This window comes from Lithobates pipiens, unplaced genomic scaffold (assembly GCF_037356315.1).
Source record: "Lithobates pipiens isolate NorthernLeopardFrog02 unplaced genomic scaffold, aLitPip1_a1.2 Scaffold_13, whole genome shotgun sequence".
NCBI classification, from domain to species: Eukaryota; Metazoa; Chordata; class Amphibia; order Anura; family Ranidae; genus Lithobates; species Lithobates pipiens.
Genome location: NW_027507718.1, coordinates 308,944,388 through 308,966,078, shown reverse-complemented (window position 1 = coordinate 308,966,078; position 21,691 = coordinate 308,944,388). Strand labels below are relative to the sequence as shown.

General features: G+C 41.6%; 1 protein-coding gene across 1 annotated transcript in view; it reads left to right on the top strand.

Annotated features, from left to right (window-relative positions):
• Positions 1-21,691, top strand: part of SCLT1 (sodium channel and clathrin linker 1) — a 250,067-nt gene that overhangs the window by 54,855 nt on the left and 173,521 nt on the right. The window contains 1 exon segment of the mRNA XM_077476898.1: positions 244-299. Coding sequence (XP_077333024.1) covers positions 244-299 — 56 coding nt within the window.

Genomic DNA, 21,691 nt, shown 5'->3' with positions numbered 1-21,691 from the left:
TTATCTGCTTTCCAGAACAATAAAATATCACCCTACCATTGTGTTTGTTTGTTTGTTTGTTTTTGTTTTTTTTTGTATGTTTGTGTAACTGGGAAATGACAAGTCCACTCTTAAAAATAATTTTCAGCCCATGGATTAGAAAAAAAAAGCTGCTGTCATCTCAGACAAATCAAACAATAAATATATAAAAGATTGTCTTCTCTTTCGTTATTTTCATGTAATATTTGTTTCTGTTTTCTATAGGTACAAATGGGTGAAATGAGATTAAGGATAGAAAGCATAGTAAAAGAGAATGAGAAGTAAGTAAACTGACAGTATGTCAGGTTGTTTATATTACTGATACAGTAAGGCTTTGTTGATGTACCTTTCATTCCCATGAGTTAATCTTATGTTCATGTGTGAAAGTGATAAAGCGCACAAACTATCATCACAGAGACATTCTCTACTGCATTATTAACTCAAACCTGAGTAAAGATTTGTGTCTATGTGGCAGAGCAATTGAACTAGTGCCATTTTTGATCCATAATTATGTTCATCAATCTCCACTAAATATGACGGTTGGCACAGATCATTGCTACAATGGTGTGGTCACCTCTATGACATCGGTAGGGTTGTTCCTGTTTTTTTTTTCGTAAGCCTAGCTTAAAAAAAATCATCAGGTAAAATGCAGGGCTATTGGCTCTAAATCGTATGTGATGATGCAATTGTGTGATTATGGCCAAAAGCGTCTCAAAGACGAGGCTTCGGTTAGTTGGTTGCAAAGTTGGTGGGAACCCTCCAGGGGGAAGGGTGTGTTAATTATTACACCTTATTACTAATCCCCTAAAGTTAAAAAGCATTTATCCCTTGCAGTGTGGTTCTGGGGGTGGAGAGGATGTGGACACTAAAAGGGTAATTTCTTAATCGTACATCACGGGACACAGAGCCATAGTAATTACTATGTGGGTTTTAGGCCACCTTCAGGTGATGGACACTGGCACACCTTAAGACACGAAGTCCGCTCCCTATATAACCGCTCCCACTTCTGGGAGTACCTAAATTTTTTCACCAGTGTCTAAGGTGTTGGTCATGAGTAAAAATGTGCTGTGCTGAGCTCCACTGGAGCAATCCTTGCTGGGGCTAGCTATGCAGCCAGATCCATTTGAGGTGTCTTTTTAGGCCTAATTGCCAGAAGAAACGAGGTTTAGCCTGTAACTCTTCTCTTTCTAGAGAGCTAGACCCTGGGATGCAGTGTTTTTTTCAGCCTTAAGTTTTTTCTGGCAGGGTATTTTACGGGTCCAGGAGTGTGGATCCCCCAATAAAAAGGGCCCCAGTTCCTGAAGATTTTTTAAACTGAGCCCACCAGGAGGGATGAAGATTGGGTCTGTTGGTTTTACCACAGAAAACCCTGCGGCGGGAAAGGTAAGCGGAGATTTCTAAGGAATTTTTTAAGTTTCTTATGAATTGTCTCCTTTTAAAAAGTAAATGTTGTCATGCCTAAAAGTCACCACTGGGAGCTGTATAGAGCACGTACTTTGTCATGCTTTCCTTTGCTGTGTCAATCTGTCTCGGTAGAAGCTGCAGATTCCTCCGGCGAGCAGTCCCACAACTCCGGTAAGATTGGGGGGGGGGGGATTTTCTTACAAAAACACCCCCACCTGGAAAAAGCTCTCCCCCCTCTTCATGGATAGTGGGAAGCCAGAACAATGCCGCTCCGTTTTTTTTACTGCCCCTGCATGGCGGTTGTATTACCTGATCTCCTCCTCACCACACATGCAGACCCCCCCCCCCCCACAAGCCATGTGAGAAAACGCTCTTTTTGAAAAGAGAGGGGGCACGATGTGACATAGGGGGTGGGGCTTAGCGCGGCGTTGGCATGCGGCAATGCTCAGCGCAGGGGTATATTTTAAAAACTCCATTATTTGCTGGCTGCAGCTGTTGGAGGGACACGAGCAAAAAGGGGCATGTAAGAGATTGGTGACACGGGCATTCCCTTGGCACATTTACTAAAAGCATCAGGCTGAGTATTAATAGCAGCGGCAGTTGCTGGACTATTTTCTCAAGCAGTGAATGCGATTTTCTTCAGGTAGTACCTCTGCATTTGTGCATTGGGGTATGGTCAGAAGGGGGGGTAAAAACACATAAAAAAAAAATAAATAAAAGGGCTCAAGAGGGACTCCTTCAAGCTCAAAAAAGCCTAAAATCATCTCTAAAATGGCATCCTCCCCTGAGAGATCTGAAGTGGCTGGTCAGAGCGAGCCATCAGGGACATCAGGTGGTGTAACTCTTTCCAACACTGTAGCCCCTATCTATGTTACTGAAGAAATTTTTTCTTCAACCATGTTAGGTTTGGAGCAGAGGTTAGCGGCTTTAATCGCATCCCAGAGTGGGATTAAGCGCATAGGTCCTCTACCGTTACCCAGGACCCTCAAACTGAGGAACCGGGGGCGGAAGATGATGAATTTTTCTCAGGGGACCGGGAAGAGGTTGATGACCCCTCTTCTGAGGGGTCAGATGCGGAAGGAGCAGGTTCACAATCTGAAAGATTAATGGTACAATTTCTTACTCTTACAGTGGCAGGAGCATCAGCCTCCAGGCAGTCTCGACGGCCTCCACCATCAAATTCAAGAGGTAAACGTCAGGGTCAACCCCAGTCCTAGGGAAGGAAACCTACAAAACAAAATACTAAAGCCTCCTTATGAAGGGGCGCCCCCCGCTCGCTCGAGTGGGGGGAAGACTTCTGCAGTTCTCAAGGGTCTGGCAGGAAGAGTGTCAAGACAAATGGGTGGCTTCCTCAATTACTCTAGGGTACAAACTAGCATTCCCGTTTCCTCGTTTTCTCAAATCAAACGTTCCCAGGGATCCAGCAAAAGAGAAGTCTCTCTTTCAAGCTTTGGACCATCTTTTGTCTCAAAAGGTGATATCAGAGGTCCCAATAGAAGAGCAGGGATTGGGGTTTTATTCAAACCTTTTCACAGTACCAAAACCAAATGGAGATTTCAGACCCATTCTGGATCCCAAAGATCAAAACCGTTTTTTGAATATCCGCTCTTTTCGCATGGAGTCAATCCGATCAGTAATCTCCATCCTACAAAGACGAGAATTTCTGGCATCAAGGATGCATACCTCCATGTGCCGATTTGCCCCACTCGCCAGAAATATCTACGCTTCAAGGTAGAAAATCTTCATTTTCAGTTTGTAGCTCTGCCTTTCGGTCTAGCTACTGCACCTGAAGTGTTTACAAAGGTCCTGGCCCCTCCCCTAGCCAGATTAAGGGCCCAAGGTGTACCGATTTATAGCGTACCTAGATGATCTGCTCTTGATAGACCAGTCAGTAGCCTGCTTAAACCAAAGTATGGTCACCACGGTCAACTATGTTGAATACCTAAGTTGGATTCTCAACCTAGAGAAATCTTCCTTTAAAACCATCAAGGAGATTGGAATACTTGGGTCTGACCATAGATACAGCCCAGAAGAGGGTATTCTTACCCCAGGAGAAGATCAGTTCCACAGGGGAGCTGATTCCGGTAGTCGAGGCAAAGAAGAATCCTTCTATTCGATTTTGCATGAGGTTGTTGAGAAAGATGGTGGCTTCATTCGAGGCTGTTCCTTATGCTCAGTTTCATTCAAGACTGCTGGAAAACAGTATCCTATCGGCTTGGAACAAAAAGGTCCAAGCTTTAGTTTTTCCAACATGTTTGTCTCCAAAGGTAGGACAGAGTCTCAGTTTGGTTGATAACCAAGAATCTGCAGAAGGGAAAATCCTTCCAATTCCAAATCCTACCAATTACCTGTAAGGTAGTAACAACAGATGCCAGCCTTTTGGGTTGGGGAGCAGTCCTGGAAGAGGCGACTGTCAAAGGGAAATGGTCCAGATCAGAAATGACCTTGCCTATCAATGGACTAGAGATTCGGGCAGAATCCAATCCAACAATGCAACAGCAGTGGCCTATATCAATCACTAAGTAGGCACGAGAAGTCATGCGGTCCAGATAGAGGTGAATCATATCCTAACTTGGGCAGAAATCAATGTACCTTGCCTAGCGTCAGTCTTCCTTCCAGGAATAGAGAATTGGCAGGCAGACTACTTGAGCCGCCATCAGTTGTTCCCGGGAGAATGGTCTCTTCACACCAATATCTTCCTGCCAATATCTCAAAGATGGTGGATTCCGGATGTAGATCTGTTTGCTTCCAGGTTCAACAAAAAGATTGACAACTTTGTGTCAAGAACAAAAGATCCGCTAGCGAGCGGAACAGATGCCTTGGTATATCGGTTCCCACCGATTTATGCATTCCCTCCTGTTCTGCTGCTTCCACAACTTCTTCACAGGGTTAAGCAGGAAGGGAAGTCTATGATTCTTGTGGCCCAGGAGGTCTTGGTTTGCAGAGATCATAAAGATGGCAGTAGGGGACCCATGGACCCTACCACCACATCCAAACCTTCTCTCGCAAGGTCCAATATTCCATCCTACCTTACAACCGCTAAATTTAATGGTTTGGCTATTGACCTACATTCTGAAGAAGTGTGGGCTGTCAGGTTCAGTGATATCTACCTTGGTTAATGCAAGGAAGCTGGCCCCCAGAGTCTGGAAGGTATATGTCTCCTGGTGTGAATCCAAGGGTTGGCAACCCAGAAAGTATGCCGATACGACATATTCCCTTGGTCCTTTTGACAAGGAAACTAGTTTTTCTGGTAGCCATATCTTCTGCAAGAAGGGTATTAGTTGGCTGCTCTTTCTTGTAAAGAGCCATATTTAATCATTCATAAGGACAAGGTAGTTTTGCATCCTCACTTTAACTTTTTACCGAAGGTAATGTCAAGTTTTCATTTAAACCAGGATATTGTTCTATCTTCATTTTTTTCCAGAACCCGGGTTCTGGAAAAAAATGAAGATAGAACAGTGCTGCAGTATAAATTCTCCTATCTCATGGTGCCATAATTTTCTTGTGTCTCCCTCCCTTCAGTTGGCATTGCTCTGGGACATCCCACATAGTAATTACTATGGCTCTGTGTCCCATGATGTGCGATTAAGAAAATTGGATTTTTATAACGGCTTACCTGTAAAATCCTTTTCTTTGAAGTACATCACGGGACACAGGGGTCCCTCCCTTCTTTCTTTGTATACACATGTATTGTTTTGCTACAAAAACTGAGGTAGTCGGAGTGGACTTCATGTCTTAGGGTGTGCCAGTGTCTATAACCTGAAGGTGGCCTACAACGCACATAGTAATTACTATGGCTCTGTGTCCCCTGATGTACTTCAAAGAAAAGGATTTTACAGGTAAGCTGTTATAAAAATCCTTTTTTTTTTTTTTGTAATCTCTGGAGTTGGACTTTAGACTGGTTTATTATGATTTTACTTGAAATGGGAAGGTCCCAAAATGTAATTTTAGGTTTTAAGATAAGTTTTAAAAATGCAAAAAGTTGTAACAGGTGCTTGCAGCAAATAACATACCACTGATTAAAACAACAATTTTCATATGTCTTTTGCCAAGGCCTCACATGGTTGTCACAGATAACACTGGGGCCTTCTCCATATGTTCTCAGCACAACTAAAGTAAGAGTTATCTTTAATAGTAAATTTTGCATTGCAAAATGTTTAACTAGGTCAATACAATAATAGGTAGTTAAAGTGAACCTGTGACTATGTTATGGGAATTAAAGTTTATTTCCACTTTTGCAGCCAAATTTGGATAAAGCCTACTTGATATTTGTTACGTCTTTCTATTCACATACTATACAATATAGATATTTACTAATTTTTAGATATGTTGTGTGAATAGGAAGACATAGCAAAGATACCGTGGGGGGGGAGTGTTTCAAATCTCACTGAAAAAGTGGAATTACATTTTAAGGCTAGTTTATCAGCTATCCACTTCAGTGCATAGCATCAATGACCTTTGCCTTATGGCAACCCATTTACATCAAGAGCGGACAAAGAAATATACCAGCACTTTTTTTCCCAACACATCACGCCACAACGCACAGTTTTATTGAATTCAGGATTTTTTTGCTTTGAAAGGTCAACTTACGAAGATTATCGAAAAGGTTTTGCCTCCTAAAATATCTCTAGCTTCTGACTGATTACATGGGAAATAAAGCTTTCAGTAGTTAAGAAGAAAGTATAGTATTATCAATGTCTTTTTAGGGGCCCTTGCACACAGCCAAAGTAAATTACAGTTATAGTTGTGGTGCCCGAGAGCCACAGCTGCAGCATATTTTTGCCCATAGATATGCATTGCAAAGAGCGCTGTATGCAGCTACACGTGTATAAATGCAGCCACCATCTTTTGCATGTTCGCTGCCAAATACAACATGTTTTTTAATTTTTGCCTCTGCCACAAAGCTTCATGGCTGTGGTATGTGGTAGAGCACATTTCGAGTTCAAATGTACTTTAAAATGAGAGTAAACTCCTTTGGTTGTTTTTTACCTATAGATAAGCATATTATAAGGCTTACCTAATAGGTACAGTAAATATCTCCTAAACGTGCACGGTTTAGGAGATATTTACTTAAGAAGCAGGTGGGGACGTCACCATCACATGTGCTCTGAAGGAACGGCATAAAAGTGCCATTCCTTCCTTCAGAGCCTTATGCCATAAACAGTGACTCCCACGTCATGGCGGCTCAACCATTCATAATGCCGAAGCCCAGAAACCCGGAGGGAAGACTGGGTGAAGATGGAGGCGCCTACAGCAGTGACAGTATGCCACTGGAGGTCTTTATTTTCAGGTTAGTCTGTCATAACATGCTAGTATGCTATGCATTATGCAATGCACAGTATGACTTAAAAGGGAAGTGTGGGAATTTTTTTTTTAAATCCTACTTACCTAGTTGGATGCAGCATCAGTCAGATGCTACATCTGTCCGCCTACAGGTCTAAGGCGGAGAACCAAGTGATGAAACGCCACTTATCGCTGGGTTCTCAGAGCTCCCTGAGCAAAGAGCTGGTGAATGTCAGTCCCCGCCTCTCTGCTCTGCCCCCTTTACCACGCTCACTGGATGCTAGGTTGGGGAAGGGGCGAGAGCGCAGCCAGCTCAGGCTCTCAGCGGCTCGCTGAGAGGCTGAGCCAGGTGACGTCCAGGCATGTGGGTGGATCCCTACCATATGGTCGTGGTCTTTCCCGAGCCTGGACCGGCTCTGTGATGTCAGCCGACAGCGTGATTCACAAACTGCACTCCTGTGACACATAGGAGAAGTACAGCCAAATAAACTTTGGCTCTACTTCTCCTTTAAACTGCCTGGGGCCCATTTTTTATTTTTTTGCTGCTGTTTACTATTGCTTTAATGTTTTAAAAACTGTGTTCCTATTAAGTTGTAATTACGGGGTCATCTCTACTTGGTCATTTTATACATAGCCTCTGCCTCCTGTTTTGCATTGCTACACAAGGGTTGTGCTTTACTGCTTCTTGCTAAAACGTAAGTCTAAAAATATTTAAAGTATTGAAGTAATTAACCACTTAAGCCCCAGGCCTTTTGGCTGGCCAAAGACCAGACCACTTTTTACGATTCGGCACTGAGTCGCTTTAGCTGACAATTGCGCGGTCCTGCAACGTGGCTCCCAAACAAAATGTCCTTTTTTTTCCCCCGCAAATAGTTTTCTTTTGGTGATATTTGATCACCTCTGCAGTTTTTATTTTTTGCGCAATAAACAAAAAAGAGCAACAATTTTGGAAAACTTTTTGCTATAATAAATATACCCCAAAAAATATATTTAAAAAAACACTTTTTTTTTCCTCAGTTTAGGCCGAAATGTATTCTTCTACATATTTTTGGTTAAAAAAAAAAAATATTGCAATAAGCGTTTATTGATTGGTTTGCGCAAAATAGGGGATAGATTTATGGAATGTTTATGATTTTTTTTTTTTTTATTATTAGTAATAAGATAATTTATATGAACTTTTTTTTTTTTTTTTATTGTGACTGCAACATTATGGCGGACAATTTTGACACATTTTACTGTAAAAATGTCACTGCCATTTTGTGTTCTAACTGAAGGTTGGATGGGACTGTGCAGGGAAACTAACAGATCACTGTTCATACTCTGTATGGACAGACGATCTGACAGTTTCCTGCTCAGAGAACCGGAAACTGTGTGTTTACACACATAGCTGCTGGTTCTCTGTGTGCCCCGAGCGATCGCGGGAGCCCAGCTGTCTCAATTGCCGGACACTCGCATCGGCTCGTGGAGCGAGCGGGGGGGCGCGTGCCTGTTTATGTTACTGACGTACCATAACGGCGATTTGCGCAGCCAAGCCATGCTGCCGCAGTACAACTGCAGCGGCTGGTCGGCATGCAGTTAAAAAAACCTAACAGGAAAATATGAATCACCTAAAATGACTGCAGTAATAACTCAAAGTATGTTCTTTCTGTAAAAACATTTATATTACCCTTCAAATAACTATCCCCATAGTAATTCAATTTCAACACTAGATGTCTTCCGAGTTGAATAACACCCAGTGGGTATCCTGTCAATGCAGTCACATTATGGACCCTTCACTGCACATATGTCTCATAAAAATGATGCAGAGAGTGGCGCTGAGATAATCACGTCAAAGCTGCTCTTTGCATCAATAAAGACCGCCCACTGCCAGAGAAGGTCCCAATTGCAAGAACACCCTATGTATTATGTGATCTGCTTAAAGATATGTGGAAAAAGGAAGATTAAAGCGGGAGTCCGCCGGGACTCCGCGTTTTTTTTTTTTTTTTTTTTTTTAAAGCCAGCAGCTACAAATACTGCAGCTGCTGACTTTTAAAATAGTGACACTTACCTGTCCAGCACGCCCGCGATGTCGGCACCCGAAGCCGATCTCTCGATCATCTCTCGGGTGCTGCCGCCGTCATCTTGGGTATGGGAATCATTTCGGCTTCATTTCCCGATTCCCTACTGCGAAAGCGCGAGTCGCGCTGCGCAATAAGGATGGACCCGCTGCCTCTGGGATCTGTGTGTTTCCCAGCAGGCAGCGGGGTGACTTTCGGAAAGGGGCGTAATCTACGCCCCTTTCCGCAGAGAGCTATCCCGGAAGTGGGTGCAGATACCTGTACTGTACAGGTACCTGCACCCCCCTCCCCCCTGAAAGGTGCCAATTGTGGCGCCGGAGGGGGGGAGAGTTCCGATGAGCGGAAGGTCCACTTTAGGGTGGACCTCCGCTTTAAACAACAAAAAGTAAGAATTAAAAAAATATATAGTATTGGGAAATGTGAGGGAAGTTCTTCAGGGACACAGGGGAGAGCATTGGAGCGTGGAACGAGTGAAATGTCTACGGTAAATAAATGTATATTTTGTAAAGCGCTGCGCAAACTGTTGGCCTTGTATAAATCGTGTATAATAATATAATATAATAATATTTTTGCACTAATGGGCTTACTCTCTTATACTATCTCTTCCCTACATGTGCTTTTTAAAGTTTTTACAACCTATTCATTTCCTTTTATCCCTTCTAATTGTTTGCTTGGTGTATACAGATTACAGCAAAACATGACAAAAGCTGCTACTGAAATAGCGTTTAATTTGCTCCAGCTTTTGTAATGAAAATGCAAACCGTTTTTATCTGAAAAGCTCAGTTTAAAAATGGTAATTTGTTTCTGATTGTGAGCATGTCCAGCCTGTAATAGGATTGACAGAACATTTCAGGTTGACAGGCTTGGAGTTTTTAAAGTGTGAAAGCATGAAATTGTTTATATAAAAAAAAAAATAGAAAATAAATGAAGCTGCTTCCAGCAGATGAAAATATGAGGGTTATTGATGCCGTATGACCTGGTGTCTTGTCTGCAGTGTCCTGATGTCACATTTGCTCTGGTATGTGACAAGTGCAAAACCTAATATCAGCTGCGGTCATACACAACTAGAGGGAGTAAGTCGGCTTGCTTCTCCCTGTAATTGTACTGTTAGAGGTAGCTGACAGGCTGCTATTACATGTTCTGGAAGCTCAGCATAAAACACTTTTTAAGCTGCAGCTTTATTGTGCTAGATCATCATTGCAGGTATCAAAAGGCAGGGTCAACGAGTGATAATTGTATAACATGCTATATATTGCACTCATAAAAATATACTTCCAAGCCTTGCTGCTTGTAGGTCTGCACTGTAGATGGTCCAGTTCAAACTTTGGTCTAGCTTTTGTTATGAATATTTTTTTTACTTTTGTCTGATTTTGTTCTTTCTTTTAAAAATCTATGAAAATTCAACTGGCATGCATGTCTCAGACTGTTATAACTGCATCATATAGAAGTCGTCCTTAGACTTCACAGGGAACAAACCATGATTAGATTTGCAAAAATCTGAATATTCTATCATAATTATTTTAATTGTGGTGACTTAAATATGAAAAATTTATAGCCCCCTGTTTTTTTTAGCTATTACTTTGAAGATGACTCTAGCTGAGGTTCAGAACTAAGCTACCCTTAAGGCCTGGCAGTTACTGTATAGAGCACATAATATGACATTAGCATAACAGTATTACATAATAGAGACCTATCAGTAGTTAAGAGCAGTTGAAGTAAAACTAAGACCGTCTCTTTGTGTGGGATTAAGAAGAGTTCCTTTTGTCCCTTTCCGAACTAGGGGTCTAAGCAGAAGTCTTGCTTTTGGAAGAAAACCTGGACCCATGAGCCCACCAAGTCGGGTGATGAGCCCTCTTCCCAATGAAGAAGTGCCCCCATGGCAAGTGCAGGATATCTAGCAGTCTTTGCTGCTGTGTTGATCCATTGTGCTATTGCTAGGTGTCCAGTGCATTCCTATACCTTTCTAAGGAGAGGTTGGCTCCCTCCAAGCTTGTCTGCTCTTGATCTATCAATTATTATTGATCTATCAACTTTGGAGGCTCTCAAAATGTATAAGTTAGGACTGCAGTAGGGTGATATGAAGTGGCCCTGCAGCTTATGCATATATTTGCAAATGTGTGCAAACTTATCCCCTGGTTTTATCGTGAACTATTAGCAAAATTTGGTTTGTTGCAGGCTGGTTGGTAAGTGAGCTGGGAATTTTTGTTTGTTGTTTTTTGACCTAGAATATCTCTGGTGTCTGGGTTCAAAATGTTGTGTCTAGATGCTTCAAGTTGGAGTGTAGTATCTTGAGTCCTTCATGCTTTCTGCCATCAAATGTGCCTCCTGCACCCGTTGTGCATTCAGGGGTCCATTGCCTTGTTCCAGAACCAAAAAGGTTTGATTGTTACTACTCTAACTTCCCAAACCAAGTGGCTATGTGGGGCATAGTCTGAAAAAAGTTTCTGCATGTTCAAAATTTCCATATGAAATCTAGGCCATCATTAATTGCTTCTCTTTATCTGGGGACATTCCTGTATTAAAATCAAGACTTCCTGGATGAAGGATGCCTACCTACACATCCCCATTTTTTCCAACTCATCAGCTCATTTCCTGGGACTAAGGGGAAACTTCATCCCTGAAAATACTTTGAGATTGGTTTTATCCTTCCTCCAGTAAGGTTAGGAGAAATCCTTGGCTCTGACTATTAAGGATTAGATTTCTGCCCTGGGGGTTTATTTTCAGAGGCTGCTAGCTTACCATTCATTGGTCAGACCCTTGGTACAGGGGGTGGTTCACCTTGTACCACTGATAAGCTATCCGCTGACTCTGTGGGATATATCTGTTGTTGTCCCTTTTAGAGGCCATGATTTGAGCCTCTTTTCTCTCCCCTTTTATTTTCCACAAGGTTGCCTTTCTTGTGGATGTCACTTTTAAAAGGAGGGTGTTGGAACCTGCAGGGTAATCCTGTAAGGAACCTTTTATTTTCTACTCCAGTACAAGGTGTGGACCCCCTCATGTTACTAAAATTACCCCCCTTGGCTTTTTACCTATTTTGTTACATTACAGCCTTTAGTTCAGTGTGTTTTTAATCTGAATTATATGTGATGGATCAGAACACAATAGTCTAAGTTGGTGAAGTAAAATTAGAAAAATATATACATAAAACTATTTTTCAGAAATAAAAAAACTGATAATTGGCATGTGCGTATGTATTCACCTCCTTTGTTATGAAGCCCATAAAAAGCTCTGACACAACTAATTGCCTTCAGAAGTCACATAATTAGTGAAATGATGTCCTTCTGTGTGCAATCTAAGTGTCACGTGATCTGTCATTACATATACACACCTTTTTGAAAGGCCCCAGATGCTGCAACACCTAAGCAAGAGGCACGACTAACTAAACACTGCCATGAAGACCAAGGAACTCTCCAAACAAGTAAGGGACAATGTTGTTAAGTACAAGTCAGGGTTAGGTTATAAAAAAAATATCCAAATCTTTGATGATCCCTAGGAGCACCATCACATCTATCATAACCAAATGGAAAGAACATGGCACAACAGCAAACCTGCCAAGAGAGGGCAGCACACCAAAACTCCCTGACCTGGCAAGGAGGGCATTAATCGGAGAGGCAGCACAGAGACCTATGGTAACCTTGGAGGAACTGCAGAGTTCCACAGCAGAGACTGGAGTATCTATACATAGGACAACAATAAGCTGTATGCTCCATAGAATTGGGCTTTATGGCAAAAAGGCCAGAAGAAAGCCATTACTTTTAGCAAAAAAAAAAAGGCACATTTTGAGTTTTCAAAAAGGCATGTGGGAAACTCCAAATGTACGGAGGAAGGTGCTCTGGTCTGATGAGAATAAAATGTAACTTTTTGGCCATCAAAGAAAAAGCTATGTCTGGCGCAAACCCAACACATCACATCACCTACAGAGCACCATCCCCACAGTGAAATATGGTGGTGGCAGCATCATGCTGTGGGGATGTTTTTCAGCACTCAGGACTGGGAAAAGAGTTGAGGGAAAGATGGATGGTGCTAAAAACAGGGATATTCTTGAGCAAAACCTTTACCACTCTGTGTGTGATTTGAGGCTAGGACGGAGGTTCACTTTCCAGCAGGACAATGACCCCAAACACATTGCTAAAGAAACACTTGTATGGTTTGAGGGGAAACATGTAAATGTGTTGGAATGGCCTAATCAAAGCCCAGACCTCAATCCAATAGAAAATATGTGGTCAGACTTAAAGATTGCTGTTCATGAGCGCAAACCATCCAACTTGAAGGAGCTGGAGCAGTTTTGCGAGGAGGACTTATCCAAAGTGACTTGGAGCTGTGATAGCCACAAAAGGTGGCTCTACGAAGTATTGACTTTAGGAGGGTAAATAGTTATGCACATTGACTTTTTCTGTTATTTTGTCCTATTTGTTGTTTGAAGATTTTATTTATTTTTTTATTGTGAAGCAAAGTTGTTGTGGGCATGTTCTGTAAATTAAATGATGCAAATCCTCAAACAATCCATGTTAATTCCAGGTTGTGGGGCAACAAAACATGAAAAATGTCGGGGGGGGGGTGAATACTTTTGCAAGGCACTGTAAATGTGTTTTATTACCAATATAATGTGCAACAGTCGAAGAAGGAGCAATATATTATTGTATCTCTGGATATGTAGGTGGAATATATTAATGGAGTCACTTTCAAGTGTTTCTTAACACCTCAGAATGTCACATTCCCAGTATAACACCTCTTATCATGAGGAGGCTCTTGCTTCTTTCTTACGTAGGTAAAGGCAGCTGTGCTTAAAGTGGTACTAAACCCCAAAACAAAATTTTAATAGAATGCTGCATTAGTTTTATTTTTTTTTAGGCTTTTTTCCCCCCTATATTTTATCTGATGATCCAGCCAGTAACACACTTAATGTCTTAGGGTGTCTGCATTCTGGATGAAGTAGTACAGCAGCATTGTTAGTCTGGTGTCAGACTAGCAGATTTAGATGGACATGACTGACAAAGTGACGTTTTAAATCCAGCTAACATTCATATACGGTACTCTTGCCAGGCAGTAGGATGACACAACTTTCTTTCTCTGCTAAAGTTAGCCAACATACTGGTGCCAGTCCGTCAGCTCCCTGCCCACACAATGGAGAAGCAACACGCTGATATGTTATCAGTTCTGTTCATTCTTTGCTCCTCTCCTGTCAGCTTGTTCCTGTCGGTACTTGTTCATTCAGCAAACAATGATTGGTTACTAGTGTTACGGCTTCTTCTCCCAGTCTGATTGCCGCTGTGCAGGGGTTGACAGGAGGCTAATTTCAGCTTCTTATTGAAGATACATGGAATAAATCATTTTTGGCCATAGATTATGCAATTTTCTTTCCTTCGGCCACAGGTTAGATTCCCCCATCAACACAGTCATAGTTGATCAGGGGATCCCTCCTACTATGCTATTGTATTCTGACAACTGGAGGTTTCTCCACCATCAGAATACGATTGCTGACGCTGGCTATAGCCAGCGAACGCAATCGTATGGAAAAAAAACCTGGAAGGCTGGTTGTACTGAAGTTGATCGATCGACTTCAGTACAACCAGCCTGCCCGTAGATGGAACAAAACTTGTTCTCTTGCTGCTAAACTGGCTGAATTTCGATCCATCTATTGCCCACTTTACCCTGGTAATTTTTTCATGTTCTAAGATGTAAACTGCTAGGATTATCAACAAAGCGAAATGGGCATTCTAAGTTCACACATTGATACATGAAGACCAGTGTCTTCTAAAGCCGCGTACACACATGGTCGAACTTTCCAACGGGAAATTTTGGATGTGAGCTTGTTGTCGGAAAGTCCAACTGTGTGTATGCTCCATCAAACATTTACTGTCGGAATTTCCGCACACCAATGTTTGAGAGAAGGTTCTCAAATTTTCCACCAACTTCACTTCTTGTCGGAAATTCCGATCGCGTGTACATAAGTCCGTCGCACAAAAGCTCATGCATGCTCGGAATCGAGCAGAAGAAGCCCCACTGGCTATTGAACTTCTGTTTTCTCGGCTCGTACGTCACCGCGTTCTCACGTTCGGAATTTCCGACAACATTTGTGCGACTGTGTGTATGCAAGACAAATTAGAGCCAACATCCGTCGGAAAAAAATCCAGGGTTTTGTTGTTGGAAAATCCGATCGTGTGTACAGGGCATAAGAGGTAGAAGTACCTCCATCAGCTTTGAAAGCAGTTAATTATTGGGACCATGTTGCTGAAATTGTTGAAAGGTGTTTAGACAGATCATCCTTAGTTGGCAAGGTGATAGTGTTTTATAGGATGCATAGACTTTTATTTCTGATAGGTGTGTGAATGTGTTCAGCAGTGTATTCCTGTTCCCAGTTCACAGTAATTTGCACTTTTGGATGTATCTACTTGTAGATAAATTGCTTGTAGAGGTAAGTTACATGGAACCTGAGCACCTGCTCCCTGCCAGCTTTTAGCTGAGCTTAGTCCAGCAGGGATGCTCCTCCCAATATGCTGCATATAGATTTTATTAAACCCTATGAACAACATGCCTAATAACAACATACACAGGTATTTCATTTAATTACTGAATGCAAGTACATGCATGTAGATGTAGCTTTTTCCTACTGATAGCAGAATAGGAAATATGTTCCAGCAGTAAGCACAGCCAAAAGATTTTTAGGCTCAATATTGTCATTCTAACAGTTTCTCATACCCGTATGATATTGACTGTTTCGTAAAAAATGATGGGCTTGTAGAGATTATTGCCAACACAGATATATATTGGGCATTTTTTTTTTTTTTTATATATATTTTTCGTTGCCATGGAGCTTCCAAGACATGTCTTTTTGCCACTTTGAACTCCCCATATCGTACATGAGGAGTAAATGTCTTTCACATGTAGCCCTGAAATCATGCAGGGTACAGGTCATTGCCAGAGCTATACAGTCAGCTAATGAGACCATTGGCTTTATTCATCTCTATCTGAAATAAGGACTCTCCATAGCTGAAGCTTGTAATATAATATGACAGTAGGAGATTACAAGCTTAAATATAGTATTGCAGGCAGTTATTATTCAGCTACTTTAATAAATAAGATCCAGTTTGCTTTTTTGAACATCTGGCTGTCTGCAGGATGTTCCATCTATTACCAATTCAAAAGTGAGAATATTCTCGTCAAGCAGAAGAAAATGATTGGTAGATAGATAAAACAAAGCACTGAACATATATTTTTGCAGTACATGCTAAAGAGTTTTACTAACCGTACAGTATATGGTTTATATTATTATTCAGAAAAACATGCGGTACATTTTTTATTTTTCATTAAATTGTATAATCGTTCATAGTGATGCAGGAATTGTTTGCCTTACTTTACAGCTGATGTATAAAATGCGTGTAGTATGAAGAAATAAATATGTTAACCCTAAGCATCCAATCACCTTCCACCTGCCACTTTTGCAGTTAAGGTTTAAAAATGAAAAAAAGCATTCTGTTGTCTAGGGGCAACCAGAAATGTTCCTCGTAACTCGTACTTCTGTATACAGTACTGTGCAAAAATCTTAGGGATAATTCATACTATATGCAGTGACAGACGTTTTGCCACGTTAAGAAATCTATCACTGCAGGGACACACAGTAAACAATTGTTTCCTATGTGTCCCATTCACACTGCAAAGTAGCCTAGGCCTTTGCTTCAGCGTGCTGTGATAAAATGCTGACATGCTACATTTTATCGCAGCACACTGTACCAAATCACATGGCAATGTACAGCAACGTAGGATATGTAAACAAGGCTAAGCGACACAACTATGCATGAAAACATAGCAAACGGGGTGCAGAAAACTGGCAGCCAGTGCTCTGGACTGATGAGTCAAAATATTGAAATATTTTGCTGTAGTAGGAGACCTTGTGTTCACCGAAGGGCTGGAGAGCAATACATTAAAGGAGTTGTAAAGGCATTCTATGCATTAAGATTAAAAAGCATTCTCTGTGCAGCAGCCCCCCTAATACTTACCTGAGCTCCCTTTCTGTCCAGCGGCGTCCATGAGTGTCTCAGCTGTCCAAGATTCTCTGTCCTGTTTGGCAGAGACACAGCAGCGGCACTATCGGCTCCCGCTGCCATAAATGAAAGTCAGCTAGTCAATCAGGGGAGAGAGGGGGCAGGGATGGGACACTGAATGGGGCAGGGAGCAGTGACTGAGCTCGGGAGCCCACATAGCAAGCTGCTTGTTGTGGGGGCACCGAACAGGATGGAGGGGCCAGCAGCACAGAAGAGGGACTCAAGAAGAGGAGGATCCAGGCTGCTCTGTGCAAATCCACTGAAACAGAGCAGGTAAGTATAACATGTTTGTTATTTTTATAGGGAAAAAAACTAGCCTTGACAATCACTTTAATGATTGTCTGCAGGCAACAGTGAAGCATGGTGGGGGTTCCTTGCAAGTTTGGGGCTGCATTTCTGCAAATGGAGTTGGGGATTCGGTCAGGATCAATGGTTTCCTCAGTGCTGAGAAATGCAGGCAGATACTTATCCGTCAAGCCATACCATCAGGGAGGCTTGGCCCCTAATGTATTCTTCAGCAGGACAATGACCCCAAACATGTAGCCAAAGTTAATAAGAACTATCTTCAGTGTAAAGAAGAACAAGCAGTCCTGGAAGTGATGGTTTGGCACCCCACAGATCCCTGATCTCAACGAGTCTGTCTGGAATTACATATAGAGACAGAAGGATTTGTGGCAGCCTACATCCACTGATCTGTGGTCCAGGATGTTTGGAACAACCTACCAGCTGAGTTCCTTCAAAGTGTACCTAGAAGAATTAATGCTGTTTTGAAGGCAAAGGGTGGTCACACCAAAATCACTCACTATTAATACTTCTATTTCTAATGCCGCGTACACACTATCGGACTTTCCGGCAGACTTAGTCCGGCGGACCGGAATGCGTCGGACAATTCGCTCGTGTGTGGGCTCCCCCCAAAAGTCAGACAGACCTAGAAATAAAACATGTTTCAAATCTATCCGATGGACTTAAAATCGTGAAAACCTTTCGTTTGTGTGCTAGTCTGACGGACCAAATACGACGCATGGGCAGCTATTAGCTACTGGCTATTGAACTCCCTTGTTTAGTCCCGTTTACGTCATCACGTTCAAAATGAATGGACTTTCGAACTGACTGTCCAGTCATGTGTGGCCAAGTCTGTTTTGTTCAGAAAGTCTGTCGGACCTCGGCTGAAAGTCCGTTGGGAAGACCGTCGGACCTAGTCCGTCAAAGTCCGGTCGTGTGTACGCAGCTTAAAAGTATGTATTTACAGCATTTTTTCACACCTACCTAAAACTTTTGCACAGTTCTGTATATCTCCACTATACAATGCTATATTGCTTGTACCATGCAGATCTGAAATAATCAATTCATAAACATAAAACACCATATACATATACTACTCCATAATTAAAGTGCTCAGTGTCTATATTTACAGTATTTTCAATACAACAAATATATCTATCACTTGAAGTGTTCAGTGCTTGAATTTCAACAACAAAGTGTCCAGTGCTTCAATCTCTGCAACAAAGTGTCCAGTGCTTTAGTTTTCACAAAAAGTATCCAGTGCAATCAATACATTATTTAATATTTCAATTCATTAAAAGTGCTCTGTGTCTCCAATATCATTAATGCCCATTATTCACTCTACATACCAGGGATTCCTCTTTTGTGTCCTCACCTGCGCACACGCAGAACTCACAGGAAATCTTTGACCCCTTTCGTCAGCAAATGGGTCAACAAGCTCTTTTTTTCAAGAGGGAACCTGTTCCTTTAAATTATTTCACCTTTCTTGTTCAGCATGGTGCACAATCCTCACCACAAAGACCAGCTACAGGAAAAGACAAAAACTGCCCTCATAGCATAAAATCCTTTTTGTATTTTTAAGAAATTGCATAACATAAACCCAAATGCGCTAATATTTGACTATGCTGTGTTCTAAGCGTTCAGATACGCTTATTTTTACTCTGTGCTGATGATCGCTCCCTAGAGACGTCGGAAAGACAAAACGCGTAGGAATTGGAGCTCACACAGGAAGACAGTGGAGCTGCCAATGGAGCTGGCAAGGAGTAAGAGTTGAGCACTGTATCTGAAAGAAGGGACATAGCACAATCTAATGTGATGCGCACCACCCTGAAGCTATACGATCATCCTCTAGCTTCTCTGAGTGCTATTTTCAGCCTTGGCTCATATTGGACCCCTAAGGCTGCAAAGACTTTCTCTTTGCATTCCTTTTTCTAGTTACTAGAAGCACCCTAATAGGTTGTTTGTGCCACCTAAGTGATTACCAGCTTCTCCCAGGTTTACCTGTTGGCAGCATTCACTGGCCATGTTCGGTCTGAAGAGACATATGTCCTCCTTTTTCTCAGCAACTTTTGAACTGGTGTCGGGCTGCCTACCATAGTGCTTGTGTGCCTCTGTCATTTTGAAAAGCATGCATATATATTTTGGTGTAGCTCTAACTTGTATGCCATCTGGATAGGTGGTGTAAGATTTTTTTTCCATACAGTAAAACCTGACAATGCGAGTAATGTGGCTTATGAGCGTTTCACAATACAAGCTGTTTTTTTTTTTTCCCTTTAAATCCTGACTTGAGCAAGACGAGCAGGATTCAAACCTCTGGGGTGTGCAATACAACATGTGGCCAGATGTGGGTGGGCACTGGAGACACTAGGTTCCCAAATGTCTCCAAGCGCCTGAGTGTTTCCGGCGCCCCCCACCTCTGGCCACATGCGGTACTGCATACCCTAGCAGTGACACTGGAGCTAATTATGTGAGTTTGCATTGATTCCTATAGGGAAGCTCGCTTTGAGATACGAGAGCTTTGGATTACAAGCATGGCTCTGGAACGAATTATGCTCGTAATCCAAGGTACTACTGTATATAAAATTTTGGAATATCAACATTTATGCTTATATTAACAAACGTGGGGTTTTAGATCATCTGGCTTATCCTTTTGCTTCGGTGCCTGACTGGGAGATCCTTTTTGTATGCATGTGTATTCACATTCAGTGAGACCTGTTTTTACTTGCATCAACGCTTCATGTGTCCCGATGAAGCGAAACGCGTTAACGCTCAGGGGCTCACTCATCTGATACGGTGTAACAAATATTTTTCATAATATTTGGTTGTTGTGGCCCAAATTCTATGCATATGTGATTACATGTTTTTAACTTTTGTGTTTATTGCTCTTGCGTTTTTTTTTTTTTTTTTTTTTTTTTTTTATGATATTATGTACAGATAAAATATATATTTGTATACAATTTATGTGGTTCAAACTGCCTCTAAAGTCCGAATCTCTAGTTGTTTCCTTTTTGTCCTAAAAATTTACGGATGTGGCAAAGGAGTGATTTCAGTACTTACAAATATACATTGTCTGGGTTAACTGCAGTGTGCACAAGACATCCCTGAATTCCTAAAGGAAGCAAATAAGAGAAGTTAATTGTTATGGTTACATATATTTGCATTTTTAAGTACACTTATTATTCAGGCTTCACCCTGCCTCTGAAGAAAGTTTACATAAACCATGACTTTTGCCATGCTTGGCCCTAGAACTGCACATTTTTTTTGTTCCAAATTCTACCTGGCTGGGTAATGCAACAGCATGCATTGCATGATTTCCAGTCATTTCAATTGACGGCCTGTCAGCATTTGCAGATTATATTTCCATTACAATGAATAGAAATCCTAATATGCATGCATGCAGGAGGTGCAGCGGCCAGTTGGGTAGTCTGCATAGTGAAGATCACTAGAGCTGCTACACTTCTCCTTTAGCATCTACATAAAAGGTTATGTAAGGAGGCGGTTAGTGTAGGAGTTAAAGCAGCCTTCCTATTTTTTACAGCCAAGGAAGCTGCCATTTTGGCCTCTGTTTGATCTGCAATTGCCATGGTGCTGCACATGTGATCAGGTATATTACTAACTATTTGATAACTTAACAGTTTGGTTTGGAGAGCTAACATAAGCACAACTGCAACACATATTCAGGGTATGCCTTCTATATAACCGTTCTAGTAAATGGTTAAATTGGTTGGTTTAGTTCTGCTTTATACCAGTACAGACAGAAATTATACACTCTCAGAATAGGAGAGGGCTATAATGTTACAAGGAGGAAGGGTGCTGTGTTAGAGAAATGTATTTGACGTATTTCCTAGCATGGTCAGGGGCACACTGCAAGTGGATATAAAATCAGTAAGCATTATCTATCTATTTTTGTATTGGTTGAACTAGATGGTCTATTTGTTCAACTTGATTAACGATTCAAGACTATGTAAGATTTAAAGCTCTCCTGGGAAAAGGGAAATCCTTTCTTACAGTAGTTGCCTCTGCCCTGCAAGAGTGAAATACTCATTTAGATCTAGGATACCACGAAAAGCAGTTTTACTTACTCGATCCTTCCTTCCCTGGCAACTGGCAATCTCCTGTACACCCCTATACTCCAGCAGTGGACTGTTCCTCGGCAACCTCATGTTTTTTGTAAGTCTATGGAACCTGCGTTGTATTTGATGTTAGAGGACCTGCAACTGCTGGAGCATAGGAGCGAAGATGCTTTGTGGGTACTGGTTTAGCAGAGGGAGCCTGTGGAAGCAGAGGATCTGGAAAGTAAAGGTGCTATTTCTGGTACCCTAGACCTAATTGAGTATTTTGTCATTGCAGTGTTGCGGCAGCTCCACTTCAAAAGAGGCTTTTTGTTTTCCCCCGGAGTTAAAAAAAAAAAAAAAAAAACGTAACTTTTACCTCCAACATTTTAAAATGGTGACAGGGTCTTCTTTTTTTTTATTTCTTTTTTTTTATTATTTTTTTATTTTTTATTATTCTTTATTTAATATTTTTACACAAAATATAAAATTCACATATTCGACATGGTATAAAGGGTGAGACATCGGAAAACTTTAGGGACTCCATTTTAGG